We start from the raw sequence: 14,674 nt of genomic DNA on the forward strand, positions 1-14,674 counted from the left end.
CCTGTCTCAGGTTTCAGTCATCATCAGCTTCCTGCTGCTACGTGATCAGTTACTGGGGCACAAATAAATTGCACTAGAGTTTCCTTTTGTTGTCTACCTTCACCACCTTCCTTTGCTGCAGTCTTTTCTGATCCCCCTTTTTTAACATAAAGAGCATCTGGTCTTCTTTCAGACCATTCCTTCATCACCCTTCGTCTGACATGAAGCAGTTATTCTATGTGGCCATTCTTTCCTCTGCACTCTGTCTTTGCTGCGCAGGTAAGGAATAAAAACCCAACAAGCTCAAAATAATGTTCTTATTATACCTAATATATAAATGCTTTTATGTACTACAGGGAGCTGCAGGCAACTGGAGACTTGTGTGCACTGCACTACATCCACATTAAATACCTCCTGCGAGTGGATTACCTGTCGTAATTCAGGTAAGAAAATATGACCAAAACTTTGCATGGGGGGTCTAAGAATGTATAGAGGTATATGTATTTGGTAAAAGTACATATTCTGCAAATTGTCATTCTTCTGGTTGAATGCTGTGATCTGTAGGTCATGCGTTGCTTTTGTATTAAGAATTTTCCTTTCAGTAATTTGTTATATTGATAAGTAGTTGAGTTTTAGGGGCTGATTTACTAACCCACGAATCCGACCCGAATTGGAAAAGTTCCGACTTGAAAACGAACATTTTGCGACTTTTTCGTATGTTTTGCGATTTTTTCGGATTCTGTACGAATTTTTCGTTACCAATACGACTTTTGCGTAAAAACGCGAGTTTTTCGTATCCATTACGAAAGTTGCGTAAAAAGTTGAGCATTTTTCATAGCGTTAAAACTTACGTGAAAAATGCGCAACTTTTCGCGTAAGTTTTAACGCTACGAAAAATGCGCAACTTTTTACGCAACTTTCGTAATGGATAGGAAAACTCGCGTTTTTACGCAAAAATCGTATTGGTAACGAAAAATTCGTAAAGAATCCGAAAAAATCGCAAAACATACGAAAAAATCGCAAAATACCGATCATTACGAAAAAAACGCAATCGGACTCCATTCGACCCGTTCGTGGGTAAGTAAATCAGCCCCATAGTGTTTTTGAAATGAGGATCAAGAAGTCATGGTTTCAGTTTCTGCATCAGTGTCTTAAATTGTGCGCTGTGTGGGCCACTTGGTACAGTTTAGCTTGGCTTAATATGAAGGAGCACTATCACCAACCAACATAATTAATTTGCCAGTGGAAAACTAGAATCTTTATTTAGTCATTGCTTTAATGTGTTTGTGTAGTCTTTACATAGGATATTTAAAAAAAAAAAAAATATTCTGTTAATGGATCTTGATCTTGAATAGCTCAGTGTCAGATGACCCAGCTTCTTGATGGAATGGCTGCTGTCTGATGTAGGTTTACAGAAGAACGCCAGCTGCCTGATAGGAGCAGAGTGGGCTTCTTTATAATATAAACTATTGAGCTTCATTCTCAAAACTGAATTTATGTAAAATATTAAATGAGTTTTTCCAACCATATCTTGCAAACAAAGAGTTGTCACCTTTTCTTAAATCTTATCTTACTAGCATTTTCCCTATAAAAATATTGACACCAAGCAACATTTTTGCTATTCAACCTGATAATATACCAGCCATGTGGCTACCATACTGAAGCAGAATGCACATCCCATAACTACATTCTGTGTACATCCGTGTGTAAATTTTCTCTTTACAGTAGCAATTTTTTTTTCTAAGGGATAGATTTATCAAAGGTCATATGTAATATTTATTTAATTTAACATTTTATCACCAGTGAAAAATTTGAATTGTCTAGAATTTTTCCCATATCATTTAAAAAAAAAAAAAAAAAAAATCCCTGGTAAATATGTAGCCATTTTATTGCATTATGAGACTTTCCCCTAGATTTGTATTGTAATTTTTAGCAAGCTTTGCAAATTTTGGTCCATAGGAAAAAATTGATTTCTACTGTTGACAGCTGGAGAAAAAAGTGGATAATGTTTTGATAAATGATCCAGCCTGGTATTTTTTTAATTCTGGAGAAAAAGGCTAAGCTTTGCCTGTCAGTTAAGCTACATTGCATTATGGCTTTGAATAATAGCAGATTTGCTTTTTTCAGCCTGTGTAGGAACTGCAGGCTGAGAAATGCAGGTAATCTGCCTAGTGTGGCATAGAAGCTTTTAAAGGAAAACAATATATTCAGAATGCATAATCAATAGATAGTGTATAGCATATTAAAGGAGAAGGAAAGGCTAATAAAGAGTTAATCTCAAGCTGCAGGCATACCTTCAGTTGTCTCAATAGTGCCCTTAAGTCTCCCCATATTTGGCCTGTTCAGAAGATCTGAAGCCAAACAGGAAGAAAAAACGCTGAGCTGTGTAAAGAAAGTTCCCATAATGCCTCACTCCTGCACCGACACCCAGACCAAGTGTACATGCTCAGTTAGTAAGACTAGGGGGCAGATTTACCAAAGCACGAATTAGAATCCCGAATAGCAAAAATTCATATTGGAAACGAAACTTTTGTATTCGGCACAACAATACGATTTTTTTGCGACGGCGACGAAATAGTCGCAAAAATACCGACCATTACGAAAAAAAACGCATTCGGACGCATTCGAAGCGTTCGTGCCTTAGTAAATCTCCCCCTATGAGTCAGCTTCCTGCTGATTGGCTCAGATCCACATTCCTAAGGGGGGGAAGTGAGTTCTTAGCATTCTTAAGGGAGGGGGAGCAGGAGAGAGCAGAGATTTGCTTGTCTCTGGCACATGAATTACAGACACAAGAAGTCAGCATTTCTGTGAGTGCTTATGGCTGTATTTACATAGACCTTTCTGATAAAGCTTACTTAGTTTTTACCTTTCCTTCTCCTTTAAGTGGCCTATTAAAGAATCTTACCAAACTGGAGTACAGGTATAGGACCCATTATCCAGAATGCACAGGACCAAGGGTATTCCAGATAAGAGGTCTTGCCATAATTTGGATCTCCATACCTTAAGTCTACTGAAAAATAAATTAAACATTAAATAAACCCAATAGGATTGTTTTCCAATAAGGATTATTTATATCTTAGTTGTGATCAAATACAAGGTACTGTTTTATTATTACAGAGAAAAAGGAAATACATTTTAAAAATGTGAATTATTTTATTAAAATGGAGTCTATGGGAGACAGGCTTTCCGTAATTTGGAGCTTTCTGGATAACGGGTTTCAGTTAACAGATCCCATACCTGTATATGTATATCAGTAAATATTGCCATATTACATCTTTTACCTTGAGCTACTCTATTCACTATATAAACTGTTAATAGATGAGACAGCTAATGATGACCTTTTATTCTTTAGATATAATACATTGGTTTGTAAACTCTTAATGTATTTCTTCTTCATTAGCTAACAGTAGCTGTGTTCATCATGGAACAGAACTTGGGGAGTCTTGCTTTGCTACTAACACCAGCAGCATGTGTGCAGGTAAGATGCTTTCATTGGTGGAGATGCAACAGTACTGCACATTCGCTCAGAATTATAAAGTGCTTCATAGTTCATATCCTGCCTTCATGGAACCTTTACTGAACTGAGAACACTAAGGGGCAGATTTATCAAATTGTGAGTTTAGACCGTAATACATAAAAACTTACCAATGTTGTATTTTAGAAGCGTATTTATGAAATGGTGAGTTTTAACTTTCACCCATTGATACTAAAAATCTGCCCCCTATCTATTTCATCTTGGAACAAAGGGGCTCATTTACAGATGCAGTGCGAAGTGGCAAATCTAAATGCAACCCCTCGTGTTTTTTTTATTCACAATTTAACTTTCTTCCCTACCACAACTTGCACACAATGCACAAATAACACTAAAATTGTGGTACATATTTTATGTTGCGGGGGTTGTACCTGTACCTGTAATTTTTTATGCTATAGTTTTACACCACTTTAGATAATGGTGGAAATGATGCATTGTGCTTTACAGTTTAATGGCTAAAGTTTTAAATAGGAGTAGTGTAAAGAGTAGACAATGGGATTATGCCAAAATCAGTGACAACTGCAAGCAGGCTGGGTCCAATTGGAATCTAAAATAAATTATACAGATGCTGATAAGGCATGTTGGTAAATCTATCTGGAAAAAATACATAGAAAAAGAAAAGCTTTGTTTTGGGCACTCCAGGCTGCTCCCTAAATTCTTCCTGGGGGCAGATAGAAGTGATAAGGCATAACTTTTATTATTATTCCATTTTATTCACATCTGTCTTTGCTGTATGTGGGTGTTTTAGCTAATGCTTCTTGAGAAATGTTTAATGGATTAATGTAATAAAAGTTAAATTTTAACTTATCACTGCAACTGGGAGGATTTCAGGAGCAGTCTGGAGTGACCATTTTCTTTTTTCTATAGATTTTGCCTGACTAATTTTTACTGTGGTGGACCCAGTACCTAGTACTGCTCCTAGCCTTGGCAGGATATATGCTGCCTATTTACTTGCAAGATATTTACACAGCAAGATCAAATTGTCAGCAGCATAAGGGTTAAAGCTGCAAGTGACATCTCACACTAGACCAAGGTTAGCCATGTAAAAACAGTTTTAACATCAGTTTGATGTGATTTACGGTAGTTATGCTCACTTAAGCTTAATTAGTATGTTGTAATAAAATAATAAAACTACTGCTATTTGAACTTTCTGTTCCCCTCTTTTTCATTCCTGTATGGGGTGCACTGTGTAGTAATTTCAGTTGCTAAGGGGCTTCAGTTGTGCCACTACAAAAGCAATGACAGGACAGGCAGCAAGGAAGGGAACCTGGAGATGTTAGTATATGCATCTCCATAGTCAGTTCTGCAAGGGACTTTGAATCTAGCTACAAGCTGCCTGTACTGTAATGTGCTATCTAAGACAAGCATGTGAGCACTGGTCTCTCTTTTTTAGTCCCTAAAACAGGCTCAGTGGAAAAGTCTGAGGGTGAGTATGACAAAACATTTGTTGCATTCACTGGGTAACATTGTTAAAAACTATGGATGGCATTAAAGCCAAGTGCATCAAGTTGCACTTAGATGGGTTGTAATGGATAGGTCATTACAAGGGTAAAGTAACTAAGTACATCAAGATCAAATAAGTCTGCATTATTTATTTGCAATTTCCTGCAAGACTATAGGGGATCTATTGTTAGCATTCTAAATAAGAAGTAAAATGTTAAGAGGAAACAGTATTAACACATTTGTACTAAAGAATATATTGTAGCCTTTTCAGAAACAAAAATGTCCCAATTTTTGTCCCTGAAGAGGTTTCTGTTGAAAAATTCCTACTGGTTTGTAAGTAGGAAATTTTAGTTTCTCCAAAAAAATATAAACGGAGCACGGTTCAAAAAAGCAAGTGCGAAGCTGACGTGTTAAGATTCCCCTGGAATATCTGAGAAGACAAGGTACTGGGGAGCTTAAAGGGGACTTGTCACCCTAAGAAATAAATCCAAATTATTTTCTATATTCTTAGTTGAGCAAAATAAACTTTACTTACTCTATATAAATAATATAAATCTTGTTTCTTTCTCTCTTGGAATTACTCAATCACAGCAAGCAGGCAGCTGCCATTTTGTGGACACTGTTATGAAGGCAAACTTTGTATCATGCCAAAATCTTGTGTATGTGCCAGAATGGGGGACCAGATGCCCAGGCCCATGCACTGGCTACACAATTAGATGAGATGGGGGGAAAGTGAGATGTGCAGTGACATCTAGGAAGTGCTGAATGGAAAGCTAAAGTTATTGTCTGCCCCGCCTCTATGCCTAAGGCATAGAGGTGGGGCAAGCAATATATGATTGACAGCTGGGATTTTTAAAGGCCTTTATAATGGGTTTTGATGTGTCAATATAAAAATAAATTTGAGTTTCATGTTTAATTTGAAAAGGACTTTTATTATACAGCTTTTTATGTCTGGGTGACAGGTCCACTTTAAAGGAAAAGGAAAGTCATTTTGGCATTTTACTGCCAATAGATTCACCACATTAGTGCCACCTGGAACGCTATATTTATTCTGCAGAAAGCTTTACCAGAGCCCTAGAAGCTCCCTCTATTTGTTTAAGATAGCAGCTGCCATTTAGCTTGGTCTTCATAGCTTCCTGCTGCAGCTCTAGCTGTTGGTAGCTCAGATCACACATTCTGATGAGAGGGGGAGTGAATTCTTATGGGAAGGGGGAGCAGGAGAAGGAAGAGAGGAGAGAGCTGCGCAGACTCCGGCTAGGGGAATGAAGATTTTTTCTAAAAGAGGAAGTCTGATACTGAAGAACATGTATACACAAAAGAAGACAAGAAATCCTGTGATTCTTGGGATAGAGTGCAGCTTTTCTGTGAATGCTTTTCATAGACCTTTCTGATGAAGCTAACTTAGATTTTACCTCTCCTTCTTCTTTAAAGGAGAAGGAAAGGCTAATAAAGAGTTAATCTGAAGCTGCAGGCATACATTCAGTTCTCTCAATAGTGCCCTTTAGTTTCCCCATATTTCTCCCATTCAGATGATCAGAAGCCTCAGGGAAAAAAAATGCTGAGCTCTGTAAAGAAAATTCCCATAATACCTCGCTCCTGCACCAAGACCGGTGTACATGCTCAGTTAGTAAGACTATGAAGAAGCTTCCTGCTGATTGACTTCAGTGAAGCGTTTTTGTGAGTGCTTATGGCTGTATTTACATAGACCTTTCTGATAAAGCTTACTTAGTTTTTACCTTTCCTTCTCCTTTAAAGCTAATCATACATTGAGCCAAATGATCAGATCACAGTGACTGGAATGTGGGTAGTTGGGACAAGGACTGTATCAACAAGCTGCTATGGTCCTAACCCAACAGGATTTTTAAAAAACCAGCATTCCAACACTTGCAAAATATTTTTGTGTAGCCCAAGTTTTGCATTAGTGTTTTGGTTCAGTCTTTTGTAATCTTAATTATATAGTGTAGTCATATAGTAAATGTTCTCATATGGAACACAATGCAGGGACTGTGCTCTATATTTTGTGGCGGTCTGCAGTGAATCAGCAGAAAAGAAGATGGGGAGCTACTGGGGGCATCTTTGGAGGCACATAGCCTACTGCATACGTACATAGCCTTTGTAGCCTACTTCTTTAGTTAAGGCTTAGTTCTTTAAGAGCACTGAACATGTGTATAGGAAAGTGTGAGGAGCAAGTGTAGCCGATAGTACTAACAAATAAACATGTTAACTGCAACTATGGTGGTACTTCTAAAAACATATCTATGGGATTCAATCTCCAGACATTACAAAGCGTGTGGTTTTTATAAGTGTTAATGTTCTGAAAATGCCTAGATAAGCCCCATTTTTGTTTCTTTAGGGGAAACATTACATACTAAACATGTGGAACACACTGAGACTGAAGATACTGCACAAAATGAAGAAGACTCAGCCCAGCCAGAACAACACAGTGAACACAACAGGCTTACCCAGGAACAATCAGGTAAGGACCATATTCACTTCTTTACACTGTATAGCTGATTGATACCAGTAACAACGGGCCTTTATGAGTAAAGATGATAATTAATATTCATTAATATGTTAATATTAATCATGGCTGTTAGGTAAAACATACTTTTAAATGGATACAGAGGCTTATTTACTAACAGAGTGCTTCTTCTGCTAAGCACCCAAAGTACAGATATGGCATGCCATTCTAGCACTATCTGACAGACACTGTCTGACACTGTCTGACAGACTGCTTCTTAGTACTTGGGTGGAAGGTAGGGGGCTTTCCCTGGTGAAAAATTAACTGCAGTTCTGGCCTCCATCTTATTCTGATGGAAAAGTTCCAATCTGTGAAATATAATCCTGAGATGAATAAATTACTGCCCCTTTGTTTGCAGTCTAACATTGCTACTTAACCCCTGTTTTGAGTACAAATTTAGTAACAGCACTACAAATGGCCAAGGGTCACAGGGACCCAAGTACTAAGGCCAACAGAAATCCAACATTGCACCCATGAAACACACCTAACATAAGGCTAATGTGTTTTCTTGAACCCACAGTGACGATTAATGTAAATAAACCAATAGACACAGGACTGAAGAAATAAAATAAATAAAAGTATTGAATCTGTTGTGCATTTTTCCTGTGAATGCAAAAGTGTGTGCAGTTGAGGGCTGTAAAGTTGCCAACACCTATTAGATTAGATAAGTCATGTGACACAATAAACTTAGATTATAGCTGATAACATATGTAAGCACTGTTTATATACAGAATAATGTGTCTGCATCATTTTAAAATATGCGCAAAATAGAAGTGACCTTGGAGTTCGATTACTCTATAAAGACATTAGGCTGAAGGCAAAATCAGAAAGAGCAGTCATCTATCTAACCCAAATTGTGCACACCACTGCATCGTTATTGATATACTGGACAGGTTATTCATGGATTTTTTGTTTTATAGGGGAAAATATGAAAACGTAATATAACCAATACTACGCTTGGTGCACTTGACATGCACAATAGCTGAAAGCAAATCTGTAGTTCTGTTATCTCATTTAATTGTGTCCTTATTTTGACAATTACCTCTCTCTGCCATAGATGACGCTCCCTCAGCAGATTCCTCTCATACTGTCTTCCATGTTGGGAGTTTCATTGGAGGCGGTGTCTTAGTCATCATATTACAGGCTATTGGATTCATTGTTGTGAAACGCCTGCGAGGAACTCAAAGCGACTACCAGGCTATGTGAGATATTCTTGTAATATTCATTCATTACATTGTGACATATAGTTACACACCGGGAATATTCCACAGAACTGTTTAGTTATTAGACCCTGTACTCAAAATAACTAGATAATATCAATACTGCAGAAAACAATAAAGCACCAATGTTTTCATGCAGCATACTCCAAGGCCCACACTGCGCAGTTACTCACAGCTGTTTAAAGTTCCTTCTTGATAAAACAGCCTTGCTTAAGGGCTGTGGCACACGCTAATCTCGGGGAGATTAGTTGCCCGTGACAAGGGAGATTTGTCGCGGGCGACTAATCTCCCTGATATGACGTCCCACTGGCGGGAATGTAAATCGCTGGTTCATTCATTTAGTCAGTACCAATTTGTGCCTTTTCTAAGGCCAGTGGCACACGTAGGGGATTATCTGCTTTCCTCCACGTGCATTTCATACACAGCCAACGGAAAGTGTAGCAAACATCCACAGGGAAGAGCAAAAGTGTGAATTGTTGCGCCAATATCTGCTCAGTGTAGTTCCACACAGGCCATCACCGTGGATCTGCTTTTCTCTGTCTGCTTACAGGATGCAGGCAGAGCAAAGCGGATGAACGGTTTTGTTGTCCCTGAACACAAGAGACTGGATATTTAGATACCAAAAAAGGCAAAAAAGACAAACGGCAAACAAACTAAACAAAGAGGATTTGATTTAAGCTTTAGGTTTTTCATCATAGCAATACAAAATATATAAATGCAACTTAAAAATCATTTTTGATGTTACTAGTGCTTTAATTACCACTCTTATCAAGTTTTTTTCTTTTGCAGGGAGGAGACACCTCAGTAAAAACCAACACGCGAGGAATTTCTGATAACCCACATTAATGTGTATTTTGTGAGAAAGAGATGAAAAAAAGGCATCAATCTACTAAATTTATATGTAATCACAAATATATAGGTATACAGATATATATATATATACCTCTCCCTCATCACATGTTTTCTATTTACAAATCAGAAAAATATGCCTAGGATTACTTCTCTAAACTTACATATTGCCCTGGTGATTTGTCTGTTTTTAGTGTACTTTGAAAATTATTTTGTCACTTTGAATACTTTCTTGAAGGAATCTATTTCCCAGTACTAGTGACTGGCAAAAAAAGAGAAGTGCTTTCTTGCCTTATGGCACTGCCTGTCTTTGACTACAAAAGAAATCTGCCCAACACTATACATAGTGCAGCCACTATATGAAAAAAGCACATCACTATTAAAGTTTGTTTACATAATGAAATGGCATTATAATAAAAGGGTGTTCTTATGTGTTGATAGTAAAACTTTTAAGCTTTTAATTGCCTGGCAGCCATCTTGAACAAAGTACCACATGTTGTTGACTATTCATGTGTGTTTAAAAAGAGAGCACCCATTCAGCCTCTTAATAAAATGTTTGTTGTGCTTTCCTGATAATTGCTTGTGGGATTGTGTTACTGTAATTTGGCTTTGTGTACAGTATTGCAAATGGTAATAGTAGCTAATGTCTAAATATTATATTTATAATTCACCCCCAAAGTACTTTATTCTTGTTTATTTATTATTTTCCAGCTAATATGCAACTGTGCCCAAAAAACATTCAACTTTTCTGTACATATTCTCCTCTAAAACTGGCATACTCTTTACTAGATTTTACTTTCATACAAATTTGCTGTGTTCTGTCCTTTATAATGGGTATGCATGCTCTCCACTGCTTGTAGTATCATTTTTTTGTTTTCATGGGGCTTCAGAATTCTGTTGATGACTCTGTGAACTCAGTTGCTGTCTCCAAGTCGTTCAAAAATATTCTTCTTTGTGAAGGTCATGCAAGCACTCTCAGCTGGTGTAAAGTGAAGGTAGGTAGTTCCTGTCTCTACTGAGGCATCAGGTGTTGTCCCTGTATTAACAGCTGAGTGGTTATCTTATGATAGGGTTGGCAGTGTTTCTGGACAAAATTAGACTAGATCTCCTATATTTCTATCTTTCCTCCCAATTAATAAAATTGGCATGGTGGGATGGGGTGTGGGGTCACGTTCGCCCACGATTGGTTCCACTTGGGATTATATGCAGCAGTTGTCAGCGAGCCCTGAGTATGAACTGTCTGCATGGAATCAAAAATGTTCATCAGCCTAGGGTGTTAGTATTATTGCCAGGGGTAGTCTCTTTTGTAGGTCACCTTTTTAACTGGAATTAATCAGTCTGTCAACGTGAAGTTAAATTTTGTCTCAGTGGCAGCACTGCCTCTACCCACTCCCCAGGATTATTTATAACCGACTCCCAGAATGCCTTCTCCTCCACTGTGGAATCCATCCAGCTGACACTTGTTTCATAGCTGCTTCCTGTAACACAAAAGTCTCTTTAACATTCTGTATCACATTACTAGGTACTAGAAACTGGTAACTGTTTAATAATTAATATACAAAAACACACCCCATGGCATACAAAAGCATTCTGACAAATAGCAAGTTTTCATCTTTTTCCCTGGTGTAACATCAACATAAATACTGCAGATTGATAGATGATAGATAAATAGATAGATAGATAGATAGATCTGTTTCCAGTATGCATAGAAATGAGAAGGGAAATTCAATGTTATGGTCCATGGTTTATATATACCTTTTTATTTAGGTTTTGTTTATCTAGGCCAGGATACCCTAAAAGTGAGCTACCAGTAAATCCTGCCCCGCTGACCAGTATATGTTAGCACCTATGAGCAGTTCCAGGGCATCCTAATCCCGATGTAGGCCTCGTCAGACCCTGATGAGATAAATTTACTCACAATAAATTCCAGATAATTCCAGTAATTCCAATAATTCCAGTAAGCCTACTTCCGCATTAGTAAAACCATATGTACAGATTAAAGTCCTGTACATCTGCCAGTAAAGAAGTGATTCACAACCAATTGAAAAATAAACTTTATGTTGATAGTAGTGTCTTTACAATATAATAGTTGGTCAAATTTGGTTTACTGTGTTACACTGTATTTATATGAGATTGATGAGGATTTCACAAGAGCACCCTGTGCCCATTATGTCATCAACCATCACCTCCTGGTGGCTGACAAGTTACAAAGCAAGTGCTATGTGTTGGCTAGTATTAATAGTGAGCTACATACAATTTCATTTGCTTTATTGTAAAAAGGGACAGGATACATCTACTGTATAACTATACATTTTTTAACAAAGAGCACTAAAAAAATCACTGTTCTTTTTTTATACTACATCCATCTCCCTCTCCCTATAATCATCTGAGTTATTTTAAATAGAGATATGTGCAATTCTGCCAGGTACCACACCCCACATGCAATAACTAGCATGAATGTATATGCCTGTTACTAGTATACGTCTGTCACTGAATTCAAGAGTGAATTTTGTGTTTGGGGCAGTAGTGGGCTGTATTAATATTTTCTGCCCCTTGTTTGGCTCTGGTGAGGGCATGCTTTACCCCACACTCCTGAGAATGGTTTGAATGAAGATTGATTCATCTAACTGGCTGGTGAGCTGAGCTGTGAGACGTTGCAAGGCAGGGCCCATAGGTAACTAATTAGGATACAGAAGGACATATATACGATTAATATGAAATGGCATGTCAGACAACGGTCCATATTTATCACTGCTCATATTAAAATCTCTTATATTTCTGAAACAACATGTAAGGGTGCCTTCACCCTGTCACAGCAAACAGTGTCATTTCAGATGCAATCGGCATGTTTCTTTACCACAATGCAACTGTTTTTCCCAGAATTCATGTGTCATTGCAGGTGCAATGTAGATATTGAATCAGATGTAGTTGCACTGCATGTGACTCTATGCTGTGTCTGATTAGTAAAAAAATGGGCAAATATTTTCGCAGTCTGTCTGGTACTAGTTCTAGTGTCCGCCATGCGAATGATGTCTGCACGGATTCTTTAGGTGCAACTGCACTGAGGGAACCCTAAAACTACCGCCTGGTCAGAAGGTAATGGAAGCTCCAGGGTTTGTGCAAAAGGCCCTCAATTCTTAATGGAAGGCAGGAAGGTCTGATTGGCGCTGAGTGCAACTATATGAAAGTGCATAGAGTGCATTTAGACACTAGTAACTGTAATGCCCTGCAATGAAATTATGAATTTTCTAGCAGCAAGCTAAGTCTGTTTCTTGTGTTTATTTACAGTATTTTCAGCGTCTACTCAATAGGAGTAAATCGAGGCATGATAATTAGTCCTTATCTAAGTCTCAATTATCTATTTGCAACACTATCGCTTGAGGAAGAAATCAGATGATTACATGCTGTCATTTCCCTCATTGTATTCAGTAGTTTTCCATTCTGTGGTAAAACTGTGTTGCACAGTGTTCTTTGTGTGAAGGATTTATCCATCCTGGTCATGATCTGTCCAGTAGTGGTAACTCTAAATAGACTGGACCTTACTAATTATAAAAAATGTTTCTCCACTTATTATAGTTCAACTGTATAGTAACATATGCATACAGAGTAAATAAAAAGTACTGGCACTTTTGGGGAGAGTTTGGGGAGATGGTGGCGTCTGCTCATAAAACATAAATGGCTTCTAACCTTTTCCAGTGCTGAGACGAATGCCCCCAAGGGATCGACTTCCTATTTTCCCCTGGTCCCAGATGGTGCATTCCACACAGGCTTCTTTGAGGTCCTCTCCACTGAAGCCATCATACACCATAGTGTGGTTAAACATCGGGTGCAAGCTATGTGGGATCACACGTGTGTTCTGGAAGTTGGATGGAACGGAATCAGGGAGCACAAAGCTACAAAGGGCAAGAGAGGGAGTTGAAATAAATAAATTAAAGTGACTAATAGGAAGAGTAGGGAAAGTAAAGGTAGAATTTACAAAAGCACTTTCTCCTGTGGAATCTTTGACTAACATCAATCAGGGCAGTTTTCTTAAAGAAATACTGTCATGGAAAAACATGTTTTTTCAAAACGCATCAGTTAATAGAGCTTCTCCAGCAGAATCCTGCATTGAATCCATTTTCAAAAACAGAAACAGGTTTTTTTTATATTTAATTTTGAAATTTCACATGGGGCTAGCCATGTTCTTATTTTCCCAGGGTGCCACAGCCATGTGGCCTGTGCTCTGATAAACTTCAGTCACACTTTACTGCTGCGCTGCAAGTTGGAGTTGTGTTACCTCCTCCCTTTCCCTCCCAGCAGCTGATCAGCAGAACAATGGGAAGGTAGCAAGATAGCAGCTACCTGACACCTGTATAAAAAGTGGTAGATATGGGAACAGAACTCAATAGTTCAAGATCCAAGTCCGGTTTGGGACTAGGAGACATGGGAGTAGGAGAAACAATAGGTTACCTGAAAGCAGTTCTAATATGTAGCGCTGGCTCCTTCTGAAAGCTCAGAATCAGGCACAATGCACTGACATGGCTCTCTACACACCAATATTACAATTAAAAAAAATACATTTGTTGGTTCAAGAATAAAGTTTTAAATGGTAGAGTGAATTACTTGCTATGTGAACAGTGTAATCTAGAAACAAAAAGTACACCATAAAAATCATGACAGAATCCCTTTAAGGCAGCCGTACACAGACTCATTGGGTACACTTTCCTTATGAAAAGTGCAACAGGGACCACATATGATATGGCCAACATTCTGTCATTCTGATTGTTTATGCAAAGAGCACAACCAAAACAGTAGGAAGTAAAAGCAACTGCAGCTCCTCTTCACTTTCTCATCTGTCGATACACCATGTAACACAGGGGGCTCAAACTCAATTTACCTGGGGGCCGCAGGAGGCAAAGTCAGGATGAGGCTGGGCCGCATAAGGGATTTCTCAAAAAAAAGTCCATGAAGGCTTGCATTATCGGATAATGCATGGCACGGCGGGCGGGAGCTGCTGATTGCGGAAATGACGTTATGCCATCATAACAGTTATTATGGGAAGACGTTCTGTGTGCACAATTAGCTGCTAACTAAGGAGCTAATTGTGCACACAGAACGTCTTCCCATAACATCATTTCCGCAATCAACAGC

The 14,674-nt window shown here is 38.3% G+C and overlaps 2 protein-coding genes across 4 annotated transcripts in view; one reads left to right on the plus strand and one right to left on the minus strand.

Annotated features, from left to right (window-relative positions):
• Positions 1-10,120, plus strand: cd164l2 (CD164 molecule like 2). Of its 2 annotated transcripts, XM_018091886.2 has the most exons (7): positions 1-258; positions 336-422; positions 3,380-3,457; positions 4,905-4,937; positions 7,308-7,430; positions 8,533-8,677; positions 9,485-10,120. In XM_018091886.2, exons 1-7 carry the CDS (start codon positions 201-203, stop codon positions 9,501-9,503), a joined length of 543 nt encoding a protein of 180 aa, XP_017947375.1. In that variant the 5' UTR covers positions 1-200; the 3' UTR covers positions 9,504-10,120. The 2 variants fall into 2 exon arrangements, with proteins under 2 accessions (XP_017947375.1, XP_017947376.1); XM_018091887.2 differs by lacking the exon at positions 4,905-4,937 and having other exon boundaries at positions 6-258.
• Positions 9,358-14,674, minus strand: part of sytl1 (synaptotagmin like 1) — a 27,822-nt gene continuing 22,505 nt past the window's right edge. The window contains 2 exon segments of one of the 2 annotated variants that reach the window (NM_001006772.1): positions 9,358-11,022; positions 13,232-13,437. In NM_001006772.1, coding sequence (NP_001006773.1) covers positions 10,886-11,022; positions 13,232-13,437 — 343 coding nt within the window. In that variant the 3' untranslated portion in view covers positions 9,358-10,885. 2 annotated transcript variants of the gene reach the window in all.

The sequence above is a fragment of the Xenopus tropicalis genome, chromosome 2 (genome assembly GCF_000004195.4).
Source record: "Xenopus tropicalis strain Nigerian chromosome 2, UCB_Xtro_10.0, whole genome shotgun sequence".
Classification (NCBI taxonomy): Eukaryota; Metazoa; Chordata; class Amphibia; order Anura; family Pipidae; genus Xenopus; species Xenopus tropicalis.